The sequence below is a fragment of the Stegostoma tigrinum genome, chromosome 18 (genome assembly GCF_030684315.1).
Source record: "Stegostoma tigrinum isolate sSteTig4 chromosome 18, sSteTig4.hap1, whole genome shotgun sequence".
Lineage (NCBI taxonomy): Eukaryota > Metazoa > Chordata > Chondrichthyes > Orectolobiformes > Stegostomatidae > Stegostoma > Stegostoma tigrinum.
This window is the reverse complement of record NC_081371.1, coordinates 34959022-34984362: the sequence shown is the minus strand read 5'-3', so window position 1 is coordinate 34984362 and position 25341 is coordinate 34959022. Positions and strand designations below refer to the sequence as shown.

The 25341-nt window shown below is 39.5% G+C and overlaps 1 protein-coding gene across 2 annotated transcripts in view; it reads right to left on the bottom strand.

Annotated features, from left to right (window-relative positions):
• Positions 1-2279: 2279 nt before the first annotated feature.
• cftr (CF transmembrane conductance regulator) overlaps positions 2280-25341 on the bottom strand; it is a 115585-nt gene continuing 92523 nt past the window's right edge. The window contains exons 20-27 of one of the 2 annotated variants that reach the window (XM_048549303.2): positions 24914-25141; positions 23567-23667; positions 23122-23349; positions 13394-13549; positions 12096-12185; positions 6055-6227; positions 5279-5384; positions 2280-4627 (exon numbers count right to left, since the gene is read on the bottom strand). In XM_048549303.2, the coding sequence (XP_048405260.1) occupies positions 4421-4627; positions 5279-5384; positions 6055-6227; positions 12096-12185; positions 13394-13549; positions 23122-23349; positions 23567-23667; positions 24914-25141 (1289 nt within the window). In that variant the 3' untranslated portion in view covers positions 2280-4420. The remainder of the gene's footprint in view (positions 4628-5278; positions 5385-6054; positions 6228-12095; positions 12186-13393; positions 13550-23121; positions 23350-23566; positions 23668-24913; positions 25142-25341) is intronic. The other variant, XM_048549304.2, reaches the window with a different exon arrangement.

Genomic DNA, 25341 nt, shown 5'->3' with positions numbered 1-25341 from the left:
AGGCTAAAAATGAACATATTTAAAGTAGACAATGTAAATCAAATTGAAGTAATTAGATGCATTTCTGGAGGAGGAATGAATTGAAAGATATGTGAAATCATAAACATTTTCCAGTTGATAAATGGACTCAGTTATATTTTAGTAATTCATTTGTAATATGTAATAGTTGTTTAATATGTACATGAGTTCAGGAGATTTGTCTCACCTAAGCATGTGCACACATATTTATTTTAGCATATTTCTTTCCTCCTTTAAAATAGTTGAACATTTTGTAGTGAGCTTACAGACACAGACATAATCCTATGTTATCTAGGATTATTTTTAACATGTCTTTTCAGAAAGTCAAATTGAAATGAATGTTTAAAAACAAAAATTGAGTACTCTATGACATGTTGATGGGTCACAAAGCAATCAATATGCTGAAATTTGGTATCAAGTGATGATTAACTATGGAAATCTTTAGAAATGGTTCTAAATTGTCAGTGTTTGGAATAATAAAATGACTTCAATGTACATTATATGTAATACAAGAGCTGAGTTTAAATCTTTTCAGCAATTCAGTAGTATCAACTTTCAGTGACAGCAATTTCACTTCTGAACGAGAAGGTCTTGAACTCAAAACCTATTCTGGAGAGTTGAACACAATCTTGTCTGACATTTCAGTGCACCACTGAGGAATACAGAAGTGCCATCCTTCAAATGAGGCTTTGAACTGAGGCCCCAACTGATGGGTAAAAGATCATCTGGTAGAAAAAGCAGGGGAATTATTTTGCAGCCATAACCAATAGCTATCACTGAAAAGCTAACGGACTGAAAAACACAATGACAGTATTAGATCATTGTTTGTTCTGGAAGCTTGCTGCATGCAAATTGGCTGCAGTGCTTCCTCAGATTAAATTATTGAGCTGTTTGAAAGTGTAAACAATTAGTTATAAAATGGACAGGAATGTTGTGAGCCTATGAAAAGCCATATACAAATACAAATTATTTCCTTCTATCCTCTTTTCAGCTGGATCTCCTGGTAATACACTTTAGGATTAACGACAGGAAATTATGAGTCAGCTTCACTTCTGCACCATCACCATTTTAAAGACTGACAATCTATTCTGGAAGTTTACATTCATTTAACGTCTATCACAAGAAGAACATAAACCATAAAAGATGGAATGTGTGCATATCCAGATTAAGAGAAAATCATTAGACGCAACCAGTAGATATTACTCAGATTGTGAGATAGTTACATTTCTAATATTTTCCTCCTTATAGGCGTGTAAATTTTCTCGTTCAAGACAGTTGGTGGAACAGCAGTACTAACCACAAGTCTCCGTTTAAAATTAACTGTTACAAATCATTCACTTCAACATTGTTATTAAAATAGTGATAACATATTTGTTAAACATTAGGTTTCAGTTAATTTTTTTTGCCAAAGACTTTTTGGTCTGTTGGCTCTTGCTTTCACAATGTTTTCCCAGTGCTTTTTCATTCAGTCCTAGAGTACCTTGTTCTTCCTCTTATCTTAGTCCCTTAGTCCCCCTTTACCCCTCCATTCCCAAACAGCTGACTGGCTCCCTTTCACAATCTATGTTCTTACTTTTCAAGTCTCCAATGTCCATTGGCACCATTGGGGCATTTTAGTGCTGCTAACCTGGCTCCCATTCTGAACTTGCACTGGGCTCCACCTGGTTGCACAGGGTGGTCGGTGCAGTTAGTTCTGGACTTCCAATTGTAGCCACCCTGACCAGCTTCTGCCACTAGGCTGAGCCTGATCAATTGAAATGCTATCATCTGACTGTAATTTTAAAATATTGACAGTACTTACATTTATATTGCATTTGGTCAATAATTTTAAATTAATTTTAATTATGAATATAGGCCATTAGGAATGTGCACCATTTCAACCTAATAATGTTTTTAAGTTGTTTCTAGGCCCGAAACGTCAACTTTCCTGCTCCTCTGATGCTGCTTGGCCTGCTCTGTTCATCCAGCTCTACACCTTGATGTCAATGTTTTGAAGTTGTTTTCTGCTGTGAAGTGTCCTGATGTGCCTAACTTTACAGTATTGATTTTATACTTAGTGATCTTTCTTATTTTGCAACTCATTTCAGCTAAGAATGCACAGCACTGTGTGCGTATTGTACACTATTCAACCTGCACATTACTTTTTATTCTGAGCAAGAATTGCCTAAAGAAATATAGCTCCAGTTTTAACGTTCACTTTTGTGGAATTTGCTGCATACGCAGGCTGAAAGATGAATAAAATGGATTGTAGCATATGTCCTTGAAATCTTTTATTTCACACAGGATATTTCTTTCACATAAACTCTAGTATCTTTTGAAGATGATTAAAGTTCCCAATATATATCAATTCCTAAAATGTGAATTTTGCAGAATGTTTTAGTCACACAACAACAGTGATCTCAAACCCAAACCAATGGGCCATATACCTACTTCTAACATATTCGTATCCAACACAATTTGTAGGCAGTTGTATGTTTACTTGTGGAATCAAAAAACAAATTTTTTTTGCATTGTAATAGTTGTAATTAAGAAACTGAAGCTATTTTTAAAAATATTGATTAAAGTTATACAAAAAGTACACATTTGTTTACAGTGTGGTGATTTAGTTTTCTCTTCAAAATACTGAACATGATTTAAGATTATTAATATCCAAAGATGTTAATGACCTACAAAAAAGCTATTGCTATTAAAGACTAAATTTGAACTATAAAAATAATTTTGTATTAAATGAGTGGAGACATTTGCCCAATGAGAGCTCTTTGTCTCCCACATAAAAATCTGTCAGATCAGAATCTCCTAAAAAAAAGTATAACCGGGAGATTCAGAATCTCCTTTGTTCGGGGGACTGACTCTGAGCTGCTGGTCACAGCCTATGTACTGTGCACAAGGAAATAAGGGGCAACTTGGTGATGGGTTACTAGTCTCTATGCAAAAAAGAAAATCTGTGTCTGTTCAACAGTCACACCTAGAATTTATGGCATATTTTGTTTTCCTTTGGTGGAACAGTCCTCAAATGGAAGGATGAGTAACCATTATTCCATTTTAATCTTAGTAAATGAGTTTAAGTATTTTGTACCATGAACAGTTCCCGTGCCGTTGGCCAGTTGGAGGAACAAAGGAAACAAGTGCAATGAACACCATCTCCTCCAAGTCACACATTTCTGACGTGGATGTAAAATTACTGTTCCTTTAAAGTCACTGGGTCAAAACCTGAAACTTCTGATTAATCATCGTTGTGTGCACCTTCACCATATGGACTGCAACAATTTAGAAGAAAGCTCAGCACAATCTTATAGAGGACAATTACTGTTTGCTAATAGAGGCTGGTTTTGGTAGTAACATTCAAAAACCAGGAACAAAGGCTTTTTAAAAGTTCTGCAAAGCTAAGTACAGGGATCAGTTGACTGAAGAGCCTGTTTGCAATGCAGTGCGACACCAACAGCATGGGTTCAATTCTTACACCACTTGAGGTTATCATAAGGATTCTCCTTCTCAACTTCCCTCCTCGTCTGAGACATGAGGACCCTCAGGTCATCAGACATCTCTCTCTAATGAGAGGCAGGAATATGGTGACTTTACTCTTTATTGTAGAATCTAAATTATTATATCTTTGTGGGAGGGACTTGGGTGAATACAGAGTACTCTCTAAAATTCATTGAATAAATAGAAAATTTGTAATCTTGTATTTTGTACTGTTGCGAAACATTATCTTGGTCCTTTATAGGGTTGATAATTTGGAATAAATGTTTAAAATATGTAGTTTCTCAAGCCTTTTACATACTTCATTTGAATTACTATTTAAATACATGACACTGTAACACAGAGAAGAACAACTTTACAATGCATCCCATCCTTTGCAAGCCTTTTGATTCTTCACATGCTTAGTTATGTGGAGTGTCATGTGAAGAAATATTGTAATACACCATTAACAAATACTGTCTGCAAGGTGCAACTCACTTAGCTTGGTGCTAACAGTGACTATTTCCACTGCCAACTTTGACCATTAACAAAGATGTCATCATCATAGTAATTGATACAAAGCTCCTGTATTGACAGAAAAGGAAGGCAGTTGATTCTTGATCGTCAGCAAAGGAATCTTTAATTTTAGAAGAACCTTGCTGAGCTATTGGAGTTTTGCTGACTTGTTTTCCTACATTAGGTACCATGTGCAGTCATCCAGTATGTAATGTAGATTAACTTCAAGCCACATCTGCAATTACACGCCTGAGTCCAGAATTCTTGAAAGATGGCTGAAAGCCTTGATCAGGACGCCTTTAGATAGCTAGCAGTTTCTAAGAGTAATGAACAGTTCTGTGCTGTAGGTGCAGCTGTCACAGTTCTCTGTTAGAGAACTGCTTTTGGTACCTTAATGAATATATTGTGCTTTTTGTTCTTTGTAGCTTTACAACCTTGTTTCTTGAAGGTCTTCCTCTGCCTCCTCCTGTAAGGCACTTATTTTTGGCCGTGTTTTCCTTTTGCTTGAGTTCCTTCTGTGAGCAGAAAATAGCTTTGCACGGTCCAAGTGTCCAAAAACTTGCTTGAAAAGGCTTGCTTCAGTTAAAAGTTTCTGCAGAGCATCAAACTGTTTAACTGAACATCCTTCAATTACCTAAAAAGCAATTTAATGCACAATGAGCTGTTAGATGATAGAGTTCAGTAAGGTCATGTTCAATTAGATTTAATTCTGATTATAGTGTAAAATCTAATATAAAATCTTACTAACTCTTGAACTGAATGTTTACCATTACCAAAAAATGGCAAGTGTTGCTGTCACACAAGTATATAAGTCCCTGGGAAGGGAGTGTGAAGGACTGTCAGCATTTTATCACAAGATTTGTTTAACCAGCTTATTTGTTTAGGCAAAACTAGCACTGTTTAGCAGTTTGTTAGTCCCCATAAAGTGATCACTAAAGCTGTTTCTTTAAAACTTATTTCCTTTGTGACTTAACGGGTTAGCTTAAGAATTAAATATACAAGGATTTATAGAATTGGTAAAATAAAATGTCAGTCTATTAACTGCAAGAAATTAATGGGAAGGTGTGATGCATCCAGTTTTGTTTCCTATTTTTGCCTGTGATCTGATAGATATCAGTAGTGATATCTTCTCTGTTACAACTAAGGTTTACTGTTTGAACTAGATACTTCTGTTTCTACCAAACACTGCTTCACCAAAGCTACAAAACATGATGCACATCCTGCTTCATGCAAAAATGCCATCCATGCCAACCACAAGGGAGAAAAGACAAACAAAACTACAAACCAGAAATTGCTGGCATTCAAGGAGAGCTTCCACTCTATGTTCTGATAGTATTACAGTGCAGTTTGAAAATGTATTTTTAAGTGTTTTCCTTATGATTTGGAATGTTCTGTTATAAAAAGAAACAGACCTTTTAGCTTACAATTTGTCATTTTACATCTAATGCACTATAAACACAACTTTACTAAAAAATGTTAAATAACTGATAAATCACCTAATAGTAATACATTACATATGAAACAATAAATACAATCTGTTGAGAATTACTTATTTCGTTCTTTTACGTACTATTAGGTCTTTATAGTAGACTGCAAATGGTTCATATCAGTTATCAATTAGAAAACAATTGGAAAAAGTTATAATACATTACCTTTCGACGCAGGGAAACAACTTTGGTATACTGACCACTTAGCAGTTCTCAATTATTTGAATTTCAAAATGAATGCACCCCAAAAATAAGCAAGAAGCATGTTTATTATTCATGATCAATTGGGAGTCCATCAGCTACTTCTGGTCACCACAAGAAAAACAGAACTTGCTGGAAAAGCTCAGCAGTTCTGGCAACATCTGCAGAGACAAATCGAGTTAACATTTCATGTCCAGTGACCCTTCCTCGAAAGCAGAGTTAACTCTGATTTCTCTCCACAGATGCTACCACATCTGCTGAGCTTTTCCAGCAACTTGTGTTCTTTTTTTTCTGATTTACAGCATCCATAGTTCTTTCGGTTTTTCTAGCCACTGTTGTATGAATCTGTTCCTACTTTGTAGATCAAACTTACACAGGGTCCAGATGAGCAGTAGGTTCATCCAGGAGCAGGATTTTAGCCTTGCTGAGAATCGATCGAGCCAAACACATGAGCTGTTTGTGACCATTGCTGAGGATATAACCACCATCCACCAAAACAAAATTAAGATTATCTGGAAATTGCTCGATCATTGATTTCAAGCCAACCTGTAGTAATATAATTAGTATCAGTAAAACAGTGTGCAGAACTTAATCAAAAGGACATCAGAATTAGGAGCAGAAGTAGGTTAGACAATCCCTGAGGCCTGCTCTGCCATTCAATAAGGTCATGGCTGAACTGATTGTAGTGATAATAAAATGTGAGGCTGGATGAACACAGCAGGCCAAGCAGCATCTCAGGAGCACAAAAGCTGACGTTTCGGGCCTAGACCCTTCATCAGAGAGGGGGATGGGGGGAGGGAACTGGAATAAATAGGGAGAGAGGGGGAGGCGGACCGAAGATGGAGAGTAAAGAAGATAGGTGGAGAAGGTGTGGGTGGGGAGGTAGGGAGGGGATAGGTCAGTCCAGGGAAGACGGACAGGTCAAGGAGGTGGGATGAGGTTAGTAGGTAGCTGGGGGTGCGGCTTGGGGTGGGAGGAAGGGATGGGTGAGAGGAAGAACCGGTTAGGGAGGCAGAGACAGGTTGGACTGGTTTTGGGATGCAGTGGGTGGGGGGGAAGAGCTGGGCTGGTTGTGTGGTGCAGTGGGGGGAGGGGATGAACTGGGCTGGTTTAGGGATGCAGTGGGGGAAGGGGAGATTTTGAAACTGGTGAAGTCCACATTGATACCATATGGCTGCAGGGTTCCCAGGCGGAATATTCTCTGCCTCCCTAACCGGTTCTTCCTCTCACCCATCCCTTCCTCCCACCCCAAGCCGCACCCCCAGCTACCTACTAACCTCATCCCACCTCCTTGACCTGTCCGTCTTCCCTGGACTGACCTATCCCCTCCCTACCTCCCCACCCACACCTTCTCCACCTATCTTCTTTACTCTCCATCTTCGGTCCGCCTCCCCCTCTCTCCCTATTTATTCCAGTTCCCTCCCCCCATCCCCCTCTCTGATGAAGGGTCTAGGCCCGAAACGTCAGCTTTTGTGCTCCTGAGATGCTGCTTGGCCTGCTGTGTTCATCCAGCCTCACATTTTATTATCTTGGAATCTCCAGCATCTGCAGTTCCCATTATCTCTGAACTGATTGTAGTGTCAGCTTCTCTTTCCTGCTGTTACACCTGGAACCCTCAACTCTCCCACGGTTCAAGAACTTATCTCTGCCCTGCAATAGAATCAAAGAAGCAGCCTCTATAGCTCGAGGGAATACAAATTGCAAATATTTCCAACACTGAGAAAAGACAGTTTCATCTGAACAGATGTGATGGAGATTGAGAAAATGCAATGGAATTCTTGCTGGAAGCAACTCAATCTGTGGCACAGAATTTTTTTTGCTGTTGCTGAGAGGCTTAGTCTTTTGAGCAGTGAGTGATAGCCCTCCTGAGAGGGACGTGAGGCCTGATGCCATCACTTGGAATCAGAAATTCGCAGAAGCACCTCTATTGAAAGCGAGTAAAAACTGATGTGACATGGGGTCAGAACATTAAGTTCCTGACTGATTTCTCTCAAAGGATCAAGAAGGTTGTGAAGAGGACTGAAAGTAGAGTTGTGGTAGAAGATCAAGCATAATCATATACTGAACGGTAAGGCAGGCCCAAAGGACTGAATGGTCTATTCCTGCTTCTTGTTCCTACATTCTTAGGTTGAATTACTTCCTCCCAGTTAGGACTGGGTTCGATTCTAGCCTTGGGCAATTGTCTATGTGGAGTTTGCACATTCTCCCCATGTCTGCACGGGTTTCCACTGGGTGCTCTGGTTTCCTCCCACAGTCCAAAATATGCAGATTTGATGGATTGGCCATGCTAAATTGCCCCTAGTGTCCAGGGATGTATAAGTTAGGTGAATTAACTGTGGAAAATGCAGGGTTACAGGAATACAGTATGGAGTGAGTCTGGGTGTGATGTTCATTGCAGAGTTGGTGTGGATTTGTTGGGCTCAATGGCCTGTTTCCAAACTGTAGGAATTAAATGGATTCTTTGGCTCTGTTGATGATCCTGATCTTGATGCGCATGGAACAATTTCAAAGTCTTTGGATGGTACAAAACTTGGAAAACTTTCAACGAGTACAGTGTGGAACTCCAAAAGGAAAATGACAAGTTGGTGAAGTGAGCAGATAGATGGTGGACGAAATTCAATGCAGATAAATGTGAGGTGATGCATTTTGGTAGGAAGAACATGAACAGGCGATATAAAATAAGGGGTACAATTCTAAAGGGGATGCAGGATGTACGTGTGCATTGATCATTGAAGTGGCAGAGTAGGTGGAGGGAGCAAATAATATAGTAGACAGTACCCTTCGATTTATTAATTGGGTCAGAGTATAAGAGCAAGGAAGTGATACTGAATTTGTATAAGACACTTTTTAGACCTCAGCTAGAGCATTGTGCATAGTTCTGGGTGTCACATTATCAGAAAGATGTGAATGTGTTGGAGAGAGAGTAGAAGAGAATAATGGTTCCAGGGATGACATGCATCACTTAATACAGTAGATTGGAGAGGTTAAGACTATTCTCCTGAGACAGAAGAAAGGTAAGAGGAGAGCTGATAAAGATTTCAAATCATGAAAGGGCTGAATAGAGTAGATAGGAAGAAACTGTTCCTCCTCCTAAAAGTATCACAAATGAGAAGGCACAGATTTAAAGTAAATTGCAAAAGAAGCAAATGTAAAGTAAGAAAAATCTTTTTCAGACAGTGGATATTTAGGGTATGGAATGCACTTCCTGGAAATGTGGTGCAGGCAGGGTAAATGGAGGCATTCAAAAGGGTATTGGATGATTACTTAAACAGAAACAACATGCAAGGAAATTGGAAAAAGGTAGGAGAATGGCACTAAGTCATGATGAGAACTGATGCAGACACAATGTGCACTGAATGGCCTCAATCTGTGCCATAACAATTCTGCGAATCTTTGATTCTTCAGAGAGGCTGCTGGCCAAACCTTATGAGGATGTTTCCAGAGGTACAGACCTTAATTTACATGGATCGATTGCATAAGTCAGCCTTGATCTGTTTAGAGAAAAGTTTGAAAGGAAATTTGATAGAAGTGTTCAAAATTATTAGGGATCTAGGCGCAGTAAATGAAAATGTTTTATTACTGGAGAGATCAAATATAAAAGTAGGTAGTTTTATTACAGTTTTGTAGAGCAACAGTGAGACCACATTTGGAGCGCTGTCTATAATTTAGATTTCCTTATTTAAGAAAGGTACAAAGAAGGTACAGATGACTAACACTGAGGAGGGGAAGGATAATGTTATGAGGAAATGTTGGACAAGCTAGGCCTGCATACATTGGATTTTATTCACTTTGTAGCTTAGAAGAATGAAAGGTGATCTTATTGAAAAATAGGGAGCTAGGATTTAAGAGGAAGAATAGCCCCTTTGGGACTGTAAACCTGCTGCAATAAAACCATGGTTAATCATGTTATGGCTTCTCAGCTCCACCTTCCTGTCTGCACACCATAACCTTTGACTCCCTTTTCTATCAAAAATCTATCTAACTCAGCCACAAATAAATTTGAAGACTGAAACATCATTATTTCTTAGGAAATAAATGCCAATTTGAACAACACAAAATCTAAACATTTCCCTTGATCTCTGTTATAAAACAATGAACATTTATTATTAACACATGTCCTCCATCTTTAGTCTCCTCTACAAGAGGAAATATCCTCTGGGTAACCAATCTACCCAGTCCCCTCAATGTAGTAAGATCATCTCTCATTCTTCTAAGCTACTGTGAGTATAACTAGTTCAAACCTATTTAACCTCTCTTTGTAACATAGGCCTTTCATACAAGGAGTGAGTTGAGTGAACCTTCTCTAAACTGCTTCTTTTTTGTATTCACTTGTAGGATGTGGGCATTATTGGCCAGGCCAACATTTATTGCCCATTCCTAGTTATTCCTGAGAGGGTGTGATAAGCTGCCTTCTTGCAGTCCATGTGCTGGACTAATTATATTTTTGAGTAATTATATTTCTTTTTCAAAAAAGGAAGCCAGAACCAGACACAAGTACTCGAGATGTGGTCTCACCAATACCCTGCACAAGTGTAATAAAATTTCTCTACTTATTTATTCTACTCATCTTACAACAAACAACATTCCATTTGCCTTCTGAATCACTTGCTGTACTTTTATAATAACTTCATGTGATTCATTCACCAGGACACCAAGTCGTTCTGCAACACTGAGTTCTGCACTACTCTCCATTAAAAAGCATAATGCTTTTGTCATCTTGAAAAACGGATAAGTTTACATGAATCAAGTCACACTCCATGTGCCAAATTTTTGCCCACTCACTTACCTGGACTATATCACTTTACTTACTTGCTGCTTCCTCTTGACCATCTAACTTCTTACCTATCCTGTTGTCATTAGAAAATGTAACTACCATACTTCTGATCCCAACAACCAAATCATTATACAGAGTTTAACTAGCTGCGGACCCAGCACCAATTCCTTTGGTACTTCGCTCGTTAGATCTTCCTCATCCAAAAATGACATGTACCCCAAGGGGTTTGACAGACTGGATGCTGAAAGGATGCTTCCCCCCTGTGGGAGAGATTGTGAAGGAACCCAGTTTAAAAATAAGGGTCTCCCATTTCAGATGGAGATGAGGAGGATTTCTTTTTCTCACGGAGATCACGAGTCTTTGGAACACTCTTCCCTTGACAGCAATCAAGGCATGATCATCAAATATTTTTAAGACTGACATTGGCAAGAATGTGGAGTAGAGGCCGCAATTAGATCAGCCACAGTGTTATTGAGTGGTGGGTTGGCTAGATGGGTCGAATGACCTACTCCTATTCCTAATTCATGTGTTCATATTGTTGTAGATGGGGCTGGAAACAAAATGATTGTTTGAGTTCAGTATTGACTACTCATTGTAATGATACAATGGGGATTTGGTCAGGTTAGAGAGTTAGCTTATAGGAGACAAACCTGAGGCTAGTACGCCCTTAACAGTCTCTGCAGTAAATATTTATCATATTTATATAACATCAATAGTTAGAGTAATGTAATAAACTTAACTTATAAAATAATCAGATATTGTTTACCAACAGGACTCCTTTAGCTGGATCAGAAAGGTGGAAATTTTAATCCATGGTAGGTCACTTTAGGCTGGAAAGAATCCACACTCAACACATGTATGTTCCCATTGGTGGAAGTGCAAACAACCATAAGCCATCAGTTTAAGGTGACTAGAACCAATGGTGACACTGGAAAAAAAGTATGCTACACAGCCAGTCATCAGGATCTGAAATGCACCCTGCTTGATAGTGTGATTGAAATAGATTTAATTATAGCATTCGAAAGGAAATTGGATAAGCAAAAACTGGTAAGGGCATGGTAGACCAAATGGCCTCTTTCTGTTCCATAAACATTTTATTTGTCTATGATTCCTTAAAGTTGGAAAAATGTTTGGAAGTTGACTTATCAAAGGTCAAAGGTGAATATTGGTCATTTGAGTGAATTGTAAGTATCCTGGGAATAGTGAGTCAGCAAAGAGTCAACAGCTTCAGGCAAAAATTGAGAGAAAGTGGAGCTACATATGTAAAGAAAGTTATCTGATGAAACAAAAAATTAGTGCTGCATTAACAACTCTAGCATTGCTGTTGTTCATCTGAGCAGAAATTGACAGCAGATAGTTTGAATTCACTCTCTTGGTAAAAATAGAAGGCAGTTTGCTCAATGCAGACACATATATAAGCTGAGTGCAAAGTAATCCTGTTGGAGCTTTGCCGTGTAATTTTCAACCCAATAGTCATTTTTATCGTTAGAGAAAGTGTATTATTTATAACTTGAGACAAATCATTTAATTTACAATTATTTATTATGAAATCTGGTATCCCAGTTATTTCAGTTCATCCAGGATAATGAATGATGCACTGTATTTATTACTAACATCCAAAAAAGTGACATACGGTTTACCTCTTCAGTGGCTTTCCAGATTTCCTCATCACTCCACTGTTCATAAGGATCCAAGTTCTTCCGGAAGGTTCCAGAGAACACAAAGACTTTCTGTAAGGCAGAATATTGAATTACAGTTGTTTTCAGAGGGATTTTGTACAAGTTTATTACTGCCCTGATAGACATCTTTATCAATATGTCAACATAGGATGAGAAGTTAGGAGAAACAGAAGGCCTTTCGATTCATTCTCCATTGTTTAAGCCAGTGGTTTGCAAACATTTTTTTGGTTGAAGGAGCCTTTTCTCAAATGGGCTGGCAATCATTCCCCCCCACTCCCATTTAGGTTGTAGTACTGCACAAAACCCATTTTGCAAAATTGCTATGCATAAAAGTTATCTTAATAATTCTTTCAATAAATCAAAATTTCACTTACAGATATTGATGAAATGGGTGTGCCTACTTCTCACTGCAGAGTCTGTCTATTTTTGACAGCAGTACAGAGAAGGTAGGAGTACAGAAGAATAGGACCCCAGAGGAGAAAAAAAAGACATGCAGATTGATCTGCAGCATGGTGAGATCACAGTCAGGAGAAAGCACTGAGGAAGCAAGTGGAAAGTAAGTGCATGGGAATGGAATGACAGGATGGATGTGCATGGGAAGAGCCTGAAGCAGCAGCACTAGGGGGAGCAGGAGCACTGAAGGGGGCAGGAGCACTAGGAGCGGGCAGGAGGATAGAGATGGTAGATAAATGAGTAGGTACATGGAGTGGGTGCGAAGGCAGGGGACCAGGAAGCAGGAGGACCATGAGAGTAGTCAGGGAGAGCAGGGACATGGGGAAGCGGAACGTGCCTTCAGCCATTACTTATGCATTCCTTGCGTCAAAAATACACTGAATCATTGCTCACCTTATTGACCTATAAGGTCACCTGCATCCTAGACCTTTTGGAAAGTCTCTACAGTTCCAAGCTTGAGTGGCCAATGCTGGCCTGATCAAAGCAAAACATGACCTTTACTCATGCACAAATGCTAACATTGTTCTATGACTTCTGGGTCTACCAAATTTACATGCACTGGAAGTCAATTAAATTTCCAAATTCTTGAAATATGTAAGGAAAATAATTCAATTTTTCCTCAAATACAAAAATTGCTTCTAACTTGGATTTTAATCGTTATTATCAGTCTAGTATAAATGATGCCAAAACATCCAATATCATTGCACTTGTTTAAATCAAAGAAAATCAAGAAGGGGCTGTCGCTGACATGGCTTCTATTCAGCAACACTGAACTTTGTAACTGTTGGCACTTTAGAATACATTACCTGTGGAATGACGCCAAATGCTTTTCTCCATTGTTGCAAAGAAACTGAATTCCAGGATATTCCATCAATCTGAATTTCCCCTTCAGTAGACAAGAGACGCAAAAGAGCAGAAAGTAATGTGCTTTTTCCAGCACCCGTTCGTCCCAACAATCCAACCTGTTGTTATATTCAGAGTACAGTGCTTAGTAAATCAACTAAAATAACACAAGAATTGGGCTGAATCCATTGAAAGTGGTAGGGATGATATAACAGCAACAAAATCAAATTTTGTTACAAAGCAAATCACTTGTAGCGGTTTCCTGTATTTCAGATGCAATTTATGAAACTACTATTATTACAAATACCGTAAGGAGCACTTAGGACATTTTTACTTTCAGATAACACCAAATGTTATATTAACATAAATTTATTTCTATTTACTCAGAATTTGTCTGAAATGGCTGAATAATTTGAATGCTGGATCTCAAATCTTTCATCTGTTATTTTGCAATTTGTATGTTGAAAAAAGTTTAAACTACTCAAGAACCCTTAAGAACTCCATTGGCCTTAAACTGTTTCAGAATAGCTTTGGTCTTGTATTGTACAGAACAGGGCATGTACAAAAGAATTAGTATATGAAAAGCAACAAGTAACCTGTTCCAGATCGAATGCATACTACATCACATAAGGAAATAAAGGTAAAAATAACAGAGGCATAGTTCTCAATCCACATTGCTGCAGGAAGAAGGAAGGATTGCTAATGTTACAGAATTTATCAAGAAATGGGAGAGGAATAAACTAAGAAACTACAGGCCAATCAACCTAACATCAGTGGAAGTGAAGTTGTTTAAAAGCATCATACAAGGCAAAGCCATTTTCTGAAGAAGGGTCTAGACCTGAAACATCAGGTTTCCTGCTCCTCAGATGCTGCTTGGCCTGCTGTGTAAATCTGGCTGTACACCCTGTTACTTTATATAAGGCAAAGGAGCTTTAATTCAGAAAGCCAATTCATTCAGTCATGAATAGTCAACAAATATTAACTTGACTGAGTTCTCTGATGACGCAACAGATAAGGTTGAACAGGTGATGCAGCAAATGTATATATGAACTTCCGTCAGGTAGTCAATAAAGTATACAGAATCTTACTTAAAAATTATCAACTTGCATTTATATAGTGCTTTTCTCAAGCTCAAAATGTTTGAAAGTAGCTTATAGCCAATAAAATTGTGTAATCACTGTAGTAATACATTAAACATGGTGGCAATTAGTGTAATTTCTACAGCAATCTGATGATTATCACATAACCTGTTTTATGATGTTGTTTGAAAGATAAATATTAAACAGAACATTGGGAATAACTCCCCTCCTCTTTTCTGAAATAGTGCCAGAGGATTTTTATGTCAAGCTTAGAGGGCAGAAAGGATCTCTGTTTAACATCTCATCTAAACGATGGCATCTTCAAATGTGCAATATTTCTCCAGCACAGCATTAGAGCATCTGGCTAGATTTTGGTGTTTAAATCTCTGGGCTAAAAATTGAACACATAATTTCTGAGACAAGCTGAACTGAACTGAACTGAACCACAACTAAGGCACAAAAATGATCATAAAATGAAAGCTGCTGAAATGAACATGGAGTGGTTGCGAGTTTGTCTCCAATTGGATAATGTACATAAATGGATACTGTATTATTAAATAATAAAACAGACATTTCTGACAGCTTATTATGTATCAACATTACATTCTTCAGGTATGTACATGGTTGGGCTAGTATTAAACTACTAGGTTACAACAGAGGTGTACACTTTCAGTAGTTTCATGCTTCAAATAATCTGAGGTAAAATGGAGAATGGAACACTTATTCCCTCAGGTCACATGATTCAGTGAAGCTATCAGAGCATGTCTCTTAAAGATATACTGACATACTTAACTGTGAGACATAAAACAACCAAAGACATAGAAAATAACTGATTCGGTGACAGGGAAAAACGGACATTGAGGAGTAATGGATATCTTTCAGATTGGGAAGAAATTTAGAATAATGTTCTAAACGATTAATTTTGAATTGATTACACATTGCAATTTTTGTGAAGAATATAGACCCAATTGTGTGCATTATAAAGTTTGCAGGTTATATAAAATGCAGTAAAGCAACTAATTAGACTGAAACAGATATGTTCCATGGCCTTGACGGCTTACATCCTAGGATCCAAATGAGGTAGCTACCAAAATAATAGATGCTTTGGTTATAATTTTGCAAAAGCCCTTGGATTCTTGAGAGTAACCAGATGATTGGAAAACTGCTCATGTGACAACTCTATTCAAAAAGGGAGGGAGGCAAAAAGCAGGCAATTGTAGGTCAATTAGCCTAATATCTCTTTTTGGAAAAGTATTGAAATCAATTGCATAGGAAGTATAGCAGAACATTTGGAAAATCATAGTCTAATTAAGCAAGGTTTCATGAGAGGAAAGGTCTCATGTGTGACTAATTTATGAGAGTCCTTTGAGGAAGACTCAATCAGAGTGGATAGAGGGGGTAGATGTGTTGTATTTGAATTCCAGAAGGCATTGGACAAGGTACCTCATAAAATGTCAAGTCATAAAGTAAGAGCCCACATTGTTGGAGGTAGTATATTGGCATTGATAAAGAATTGGCAAATGGGCAGGAAATGAGTTTTTTATCAGGACGGCAACCTGTGACAATGGGATTCAACCGGGCCCAAAGCTGGGACTGAACTGTTTGCAATGTGTATTAATGACTTAGAGGAAAGAAGCAAGAAGTTTGCAGATGACACAAAAGTAGGAGGAAAGGCAGGTTGTCAGAACAGGTGATAACAAAGTGTGGAGCTAGATGAACGCAGCAGGCCAAGCAGCTCCACACTTTGTTATCTCGGATTCTCCAGCATCTGCAGTTCCCATTACCTCTTGTCAGAGCAGGTCTTGGGACGAGGTCGGGGTGGGAAGATTTGAAGCTGGTAAAGCCCACATTGAGACTATTGGGTTTTAGAGTTCCTAGGCAGAATATGAGGTTCTGTTCCTCCAGTTTCCGGGTGACCCAAGGCCAGCACCCCCTCCCGTCGCCGCCTCCTTGACCTGTCCGTCTTCTCTCCCACTTATCCGCTCCTCCCACCTCACTGGCCAACCCCCATCTCAACTTCCTCACTACATCACCCTTACTAGCTTCATCCCCGCCTCCTTGACCTACCTGTCTTCTCTCCCATCTACCTGCACCTTCTATCACTGTCCCCCATCCCCCTATTTATTTCAGAGCCCCTTTCCCCTCCCCCATTTCTGAAGAAGAGTCCAGACCTGAAATGTCAGCTTTCCTGCTCCTCTGATGCTGCCTGGCCTGCTGTGTTCATCCAGCTCCACACGGTGGTATCTCAGACTCCAGCATCAGCAGTTCCTACTATCTCTTTTGAGTAATGTGAGTTGTTTTGCTCCCCTTATTTCAGGAAAGATATCATTTCATTGGAGGCAATTCAAAGAAAGTTCACTGCGATGATCCCCAGAATGGAGAGATTGTTTTATGAACATAGGTTATACAGGCTGGGACTCCACTCATTGGAATTAGGAAGAATGGGAGGTGATCTCATTGAAACATACAGAATTCTTAAGGAGCTTGACAAGGCGAATGCTGAAAAGATGTTTCCTCTCATAGGTGAATCTAGGACCAGTGGGCATCGTTTCAGAATTAAGGAGCATCAGTTTAAGACAGAGTTGAGGTGGAATTTCTTCTCTGAGACCGTTGTGAATCATTGGAATTCCCTACTACTGAGAGCTGTGGGAGTAGAGTTCTTTTGTGTAGTTAAGGCTGAGATAGGTATATTCTTGATCGGTAGGGGAATCAAGAGTTATGGGTAAAAGACAGGAAAGTGGAAGTGAGGAACGTCAGATCACCAATGATCCGATTGAATGGTGGAGCAGTCTTGAGATGCCAAATAATCTAGCCCTGTTCCTATTTATTATGGTCTCATAATGATGTGGATAGTTTTAGGCTAAACATACCAGTTGATGAAATGGAAAGAAGCGTGGCAGAAGGAGAACATAGAGAAGTTTAAAGTGATATACTTTGAGAGAGCTAATGTTGAAAGACTTTACAAAAAATGCATGATTCTGAAAAACATAAATACGAAGAAAGCCCTTAGTGCTACTTTGCATCTTTTAAAAATTAATTCACTCATGAGGTGGTGTAGCTGGCTGGCCAGCATTTATTGCTCGTCACTTGTTGCCCTTGAGAAGGTGGTAATGGGCTACTTTCTTGAATCGACGCTGTCGATGTGCTATCAGTAGACACGCAATGCCTTTAGAGAAGGAATTCCAGGAATTTGACTTAAAAATACTGGAGGAATGGTGATATATTCCCATGTATTGACAGTGAATAGCACTATTTCAGAAAAAGAGAGTTATCCCCAATGTTCTGCTTAATATTTATCTTTCAATCAACATCATAAAACAGACTATCACATTGCTGTGGGAAACCTGTGGGTGATGAACTTTCCATGTATCTACTGTTCTTGTCTTTCTATTTGGAATTGACTGTTGGGTTGGAAAGTGCTATTGAATTTCTTCAATGCATGTTGTAGATAGATTATTGCTGATCTGATCACACCACATTCCAGCCTAGCTCCAATTACCATGTCTTCTTGTGGGAATAAAGAAGGTTAAGAGGTTAAATTAAGGTTTACAATACAATTAAAGGTGATAAACTAAATAAAGAAAATTTATTTCTTTTAGGAATTAGGATAATAATGAAAGGTAATAGATTAAACCTCATTGGGAAAAGTTAGGGAGTTTTTTTTCCACTTAGCACTGTCATGAGCTCAAATGCTCAGCCTGAATTTGTCATGCAAATTGAGTCCATAAATAATTTTGAAAGGGAGAATGCTTGAGCATGCAAAAAATTTGAGGAATATGGACAAAATCTAGGATGTGCAACTGATTATGACTGCTCTTTCAAAGAGTAAGCAGAAACACAATGGGCTGCACGATTTCCGAAATAACTCCAGAGGCCGATGTCCCGTTACCGAGTCACCCTTTATTCATAAGTGGAGAGTCCTTGACACTGATCTAGCCTCCTTAGGTTAGAGCCAGCTCTCAGAGTGAGTCGGATGTCTGACACTCCTGTTCTTATCTGTCATCTAGGGCTCCCTGATGGGACCAGATTGACAGCCCCAATCAGGGAATTCATATTCTATGCGGTTCATGTGGCTGACCTCATTAGAATCACTACATCCCTTCCCCTCTGAGGCCAAGGGCATAGGCTGATTCTTTGTTTTTGGTTGCTCCTCCTTGGGTGTGATAGCATGGGGACAGGTTCCTCCAACTCTGTCTCTAATAGGGGCTGTGTGTAATGCACAGTAGCTTGTCTCTTGTGCCCTGAGTATCTCAGAAGAAATTCAATCTCTTCTTCAGGCAGCAAACAGATCGAGGAGGTGACATCCACCATGTCCATTTCAGATTCTGAGGTGTCTTCAACGCCAGATGGAACAGGAGAACCCACGGACTCAGGAACTGTCGGAAAGGCTATTGAGGAACCGGGCACATATTGCTCCTGCACCATTTGCGAATTTGCAGCTTTCATATGGCCCATGTGCTTGTTCAGGGTCATCACACCTACCCAAACTTTATACATCACTGGATCTGACCTCACATCGACCATGCCTCTTACCCACTCAGGGCCACTCTTGTGGTTCCTACAGCAAACTTCATCCCCTGAAATAAACTGTCTCTATCATGTAGCAGAGTCTTGTGTCTGACGTTGGCATCCGTGATGCCATTTCACTGACTTCCGCTAGGTCCAGGAAGATCAGGTTTAATCTGATCTGGAGTCTTCTCCTCATTGGTGACGCTACTGGAGCTATCCCTGCAGTGGTTTGAGGAGTAGTCCTATAATCAAATAAGAACTGGGACAGTTTGGTGTCGAGTGAAGCTATATCTTTAAAACTGCCATCAAAGTATGGACTGCTCTTTCTGCCAGATCATTGAATGAAGCCTGGAGCTGGACTCTCGTTTCCGCCTGAAGTGGGCCCCTGGCAGTGGCATGGTGTGGGCTGGGAAGCCTGGAGTGGGTCACTCTCAGAGGCATGGTGTGGGCTGGGAAGCCCAGAACAGGACTCTGTCAGCAGCATGCTGTAGCAATGGTTTAGCAGTGGAGATGGAAAAGATGGACTCTCTTGAAGCTTTGTTTTAACTTTATTTTAAGTTATTATGAATGGTGCATATGTATTTTACATTGAATATACATGACAATAAAGGATAAAGGGATATTCTAAAGGATAAACGATATTATGGAACAGTTCTTATATGTTGAATACCATTCGACTTTTGGAAATACTCAAATTCCCTGCTGGTAAATGTTGGTCTGTTATCTGTGGCCAATAGGGGAGGCAATTGCCTAGTGGTATTACCACTGGACTATTAATCCAGAGAGCCAGATAATGTTCTGGGGACTTGGGTTTGAAGCCCGCCACAGCAGATGGTGGAATTTGAATTTAGTAAATACCGGAAGTTAAGAGTCTAATGATGACCATGAATCCATTGTCAATTGTTGGGAAAAACCCATCTGGTTCACACATATCCTTTCGGGGAAGGAAATTGCCATCCTTACTTGGTCTGGCCTACACGTGAGTTCAGACACACAACAACGTGATTCACTCTGAACTGCCGTCTGGACAATTAGGGATGGGCAATAAATGCTGCCTGGCCAGTAACACTCCCATCCAATGAATGACTAAAAAACTGAAGAAAAATCTTTCAGCAGTCCATGTATTGCAAAAGATGTACGCAATATTTCTATGGTCATCCCTGTGTTTGATGAATGAACTCTATGCATGCCCAACACTTTAAGTGGGCATCCACAATGACAAAGAACATTGAACCCATGAAAAGATCTGCATAGTTAACATGTAACCAAGCCCAGGGTTTCTGTGGTCATTCCCACGAATGTGGGAGAGCTGCTCGCAGAAATTTTTGTTCTTGCTGGCACTTGGGCACTGCCCCTCCAATGTGACTGTCTACATCCAATCCTGGCCGACAGATATAACTTCTCGCCAGCATCTGCAATTTGGAAGGCCCTGGATGTCTCTGGTGGAGCTCAACCAGTGTCTGCTGGTGACCTTTGCTGGGGATTGTCACTCTTGCTCTCCATAATATGCCGTCCTCTACTTTGACCTGGTCTTTCTGGATCCAGAAAAGTTTTGGTTCTGGTTGTGATAGCCCTTTGGTTTCCCCCATCACCACCCGCTGTTTCAGTTTTTCCAGGAGCAGATCTTCTTGCATCCAAAGTCTGAAATTGCCAACTGTGATAGGAAGTGTGTCCAGAAAGCCTAAAACAATTACAGACTCTTCAAGTGGCAGTACCACCGGTGGCATATATGCCAGTGGGAGGCAGCTCAATATATCAGCATTTGTTACTTGGCATCCCAGACGTTTTAATTTGTGAATATAAGTACTCAGCATTAAAGCTCACTGATGAATTCATTCTGAAGCTACGGGTGGTACTGCCTTGTCCTCTTTAAGCGGATGTAGCAAGGACTTATGACCTGTCGTTATTACAAAAATTTACATCCATAAAGTTATTGGTTGAACTTCCTGACTCCAAATATGACCGCCAGACCTCCCTTCTCTATCTGGGCGTATTTATGCCCTGCATTAGCCAAAGCCCTGAATGACTAGGCTATTGTTTGTTCCCCTCCATTGGGCCAACTGTGAGTTAATACTACCCTGATGCCATATGGGGAGGCATCACAAGTCAATACCAGTTCCCGCTTGGGACCATGTTGTGCCATAGAGTATGAAAACTGTTTAGAACATAGAACATAGCACATAGAAAAGTACAGCACAGTACAGGCCCTTCGGCCCACAATGTTGTGCCGTGGAATAATCCTAATCCAAAAATAAAATAACCTAACCTACATTCCCCTCAATTCACTGCTGTCCATGTGCATGTCCAGCAGTCGCTTAAATGTCACTAATGACTCCGCTTCCACGACTACCACTGGCAAACTATTCCATGCGCTCACAACTCTCTGGGTGAAGAACCTCCCTCTGACATCTCCTCTATACCTTAGTCCTAACACCTTAAAACTATGACCCCTCGTGGCAGTCAATCCTGCCTTGGGGAAAAGTCTCTGGCTATCGACTCTATCCATGCCTCTCATTATGTTGTACACCTCGATCAGGTCACCTCTCTTCCTCCTTCTCTCCAGAGAGAAAAGTCCGAGCTCAGTCAACCTCTCCTTGTAACACAAGCCCTCCAGTCCAGGCAGCATCCTGGTAAACCTCCTTTGCACCCTCTCCAAAGCCTCCATATCTTCCCTATAATCTATAGCTTGGTTATGTGGCATTTTCAAGTCTGACCCTTTTATAAGAGTTGATGCAAAAGTGTCAGGATGGAGGCGAATATGAACTTTATGTAATAATTCACCAGCCCAAAAAAAGACCTAAGCTCTGGTACAGACGTGGTAGTTGGGGTGCCCTCAATTTGTCTACCAACAGGTGTAACCCGGTCTTTTTGACTCGACTCCAAGCTGGTCACTTGGTGCCTGGAACACACATTTTTCCCTTCTAAGACATATGCCTGCCTGGGAGAAACACCTAAGGATAATGTCCAAGTTATCTAAATGTTCCTTATTGGTCTTCCCTGTTATTTGCATGTTATCTAGACAAATGGTGACCTGGGGTAGACCTTGTAAAATATTCTCCATTGTCTACTGAAAATTTGTACAAGTGGATGATACTCCAAATGGTCATGTCACATATTGGTGCAAACCCTAATGGGTATTAATTGTACCATACTTCTGGGAATCCTCATCAACTCTAGTGGCGAAGGTGTCCACTTCCAATGGAATACTCTGCAACTCATACGCTCTACTTGCCACATTTTCCAACAATAAACTCAGCTTTGTGCCTGTTTGAAGCCTAGTTGGGCTTCAGCTAGCAAGCATTTTTGCATGGTTACATCATTAACCCGTGGGCACCTCATTAAGGGTTAAACCAAAGTCACATGCCTCTGCCAGTTGTCTTAAGCTAGTCAAAAATCCTGATACGGATTCCCCTGGTTCTTGAAATGTTGAGTAATACTGATAGCATCTCAGAATTGGAGGGGGCTTGTGGTTGCACATTCCTTAACTAAATCCATCTATTCTTGAAAGATTTCAGTATCTGGTGCCTCAAGGAAAGTCACATTCCTAATCACCAAAAAACCTACAGGTCCACAAGCTATCAGGTGAATTACTCATTGCTTTTCGTCTGCACCAAAGTCATTTGCCCGAAAAAAAATAACGCATTCTTTTCACATACTGGGCCCAGTTTTTGATAGCAGGATTGAACTAGTCAAGCTTCGCAAATGATGCCATGATGACAGAAATGCTTGTCCCAACTCAAAGGTGACTGTTGCAAGCAAATTTCTACAACAGTGTGCTTTTTTCTCATTGTCGCTTACATAACTCTACAGAGGCTGATATCTCTTCACCAAGTCACCAATTTTTACACATGGAGAGTTCTGACATTGATCCAGCTCCCTCAAAGTGAATAGGATGAGTGACATTCCTGTTTATATCTATTATCCATGGACCCCTGATTGGACCAGATTAACAGCCCCAATCAGGGAACTCATATTCTATGGCTGACCTTGTTACAATCATTACAATTTCAATCTATATTGTAAACTTCTATGATTCCATTCATGAAAAAAACATTGGTTTAAGAGAGTAATCTTGTGTTATAATGGATTGTTTACTTCCTTACCCGTTGTCCTGCATTTACTGAGAAGGAGAGATCCTGCAGTACTGGGCGCCCATCATTGGTATATTTGGCTGTAAGGTTGTTTACCATCATTTGGCCCCCAGAGGGCCATTCATTGGCAAGGTATTTGTTTTCAATTACAAGCGCATTGGAGGGGTTATGTCGGCTCTTGGTTTCAGATCCTTCCGGGGGTATGTCAATGTATTTAAAAACGCGACTTACAGACCTCATCTGGAGACAAAAACAATTTTAAGGGACATTATAAGTTATTAAGCCTGAAGGTTCCATCCATTCCGAATTATGAAAGACCATCACTTAAACTCAAAAAAATTTAGGTCACCAAATTCAATTATTTGACAAATTTTATTTGTTAAGTTTGTAAGTGGTATAATACGCACTGTGATGTATTGCAAACACAATGGCAAGTGAAATTAAGAATATCCTTTACCAGGCTATCCACGTCTATGCTTGAATTGACAGCCCACTGCAGAGTGCTTGTGATGTTCATGGCTAAGGTGAGGATAATTCCAACTTTTCCTTCCCCGACATCTAAATAAAACAATTGACATGTAAATTCATAAAATTCTGAATGTCTCCTTCTCGGCTTCTCAACTGTTATTGCAATTTTAAGACCTACCTTGTCAATTAATCTTTTAAGCACTCCTTCTGATATATCCTTGCTTGGGTTGTCTTTTTGTCTAAATACACTTCTGTGAAATGCCTCAGAATCTTTAGCATGTTAAATATGTTGTTTACAAGATAGGCCAAATAGCCTCCTTCTGTGCTATATGAGGCTATGTATCATTCTGTATATGAAAGTAATCATGTTTAAAGCCTTGATGCAGTATTTATTAAACTAGTCACGTTAAACTTTTATTTACATGTGAGGATAAGCGTAATAGTCCAAATTCTGACTTCAGGCAAGAAAATAATTTATATATATGTATATACATACCTACTATATATGTTTTATAACACATATATATATATAATATGCAAAATATGGTGCAAATTTTCATTCAGTTCCTATCTACACTGACCAATATTTTATAGACATTAATTAAAACAAATAATTATCTTGAAAATTAGCGACCATAAGTTTGGTGAGAGTTTATTATCACTTAAGCTAGGCTAGGATACAGTTTTGAAACCAGGTTTCATGGCAGAAGGTCTATCCTCTCCTTTCTAAAGACATGAGGCAAGGAATATAGGGTCAGGCAGAGATTGCAAATTTCACAAATTTGACTGGCGCTATTTGGCAATGAGTAGGTTAATATGGAGCAATCTTTTGTGATAATAGTCTCAACCTCAAAGATTAGAACAATGTAATGATTCAACAGTCAACTATGAATAATATGGACCCCAGGTTTTATTGCAAGCTGAGGAGAAACTGCAGAACCTCTGCTAGTATCAGAAGTCTTCACCCAGGCTTTTCAGCAACTTCACAAAAGACAGGATTGGGAGAATCAAAGGGCAGGTGTTGGAGGGTAAATCTCAGTACTCAGATCCAGATGTGGGCATTTCAAGCCAATATTTATTTGCATGCATGCATTATTTTAAAAAGTTTAATAAGGAACTGAAGCCCGAAGTAGAAGTCATCATCTAACTATTATACTCCAACTGCAATTATTAATATTCAATCATTGCATCAATTATACAAAATTATAAAGGACAATTACATCAATTAAGTTTGTTCACAAGCTTTTGATGAAAGGCCCACACCTGAATTATCAACTAATCAATGCAGTTTGGTGCTGATGGATGTGCTGCACATTTTCTTTTCATCTTAACTTACTGTGTGTTGCTATGGAGATGAAAGTAATTGCAATGAAGAAGAGGACAAATACAATGTCAATCCTCATCTGAAACCAACGCAGTGTTGAAAGGTAGAGAAACCAGTTTGCAGTATGAAGGTTCAGAGCCTTGTGAAAAAGTGTTTCAAAGTAAGACTGTCGGCCAAATGCTCTTACTGTCCACAGTCCTCTCAAGGATGTGATGAGATGGCTGAAAATAGGACTGCGAGCTATAACCAAACAGATGCAAACACAGAAAATATTATTAATGTGGTACTTAATGATGGATTGGTACCTAATCTATAGTAGACAATTTCCACACGGTACATTGCACTTACATTATCAAAATGTCTTTTGTACCAACTATCAATTAACAAAGGTATTTGCACTTTTTACAGGCTTAACTCAATTACATTACCATCGGAGGAAG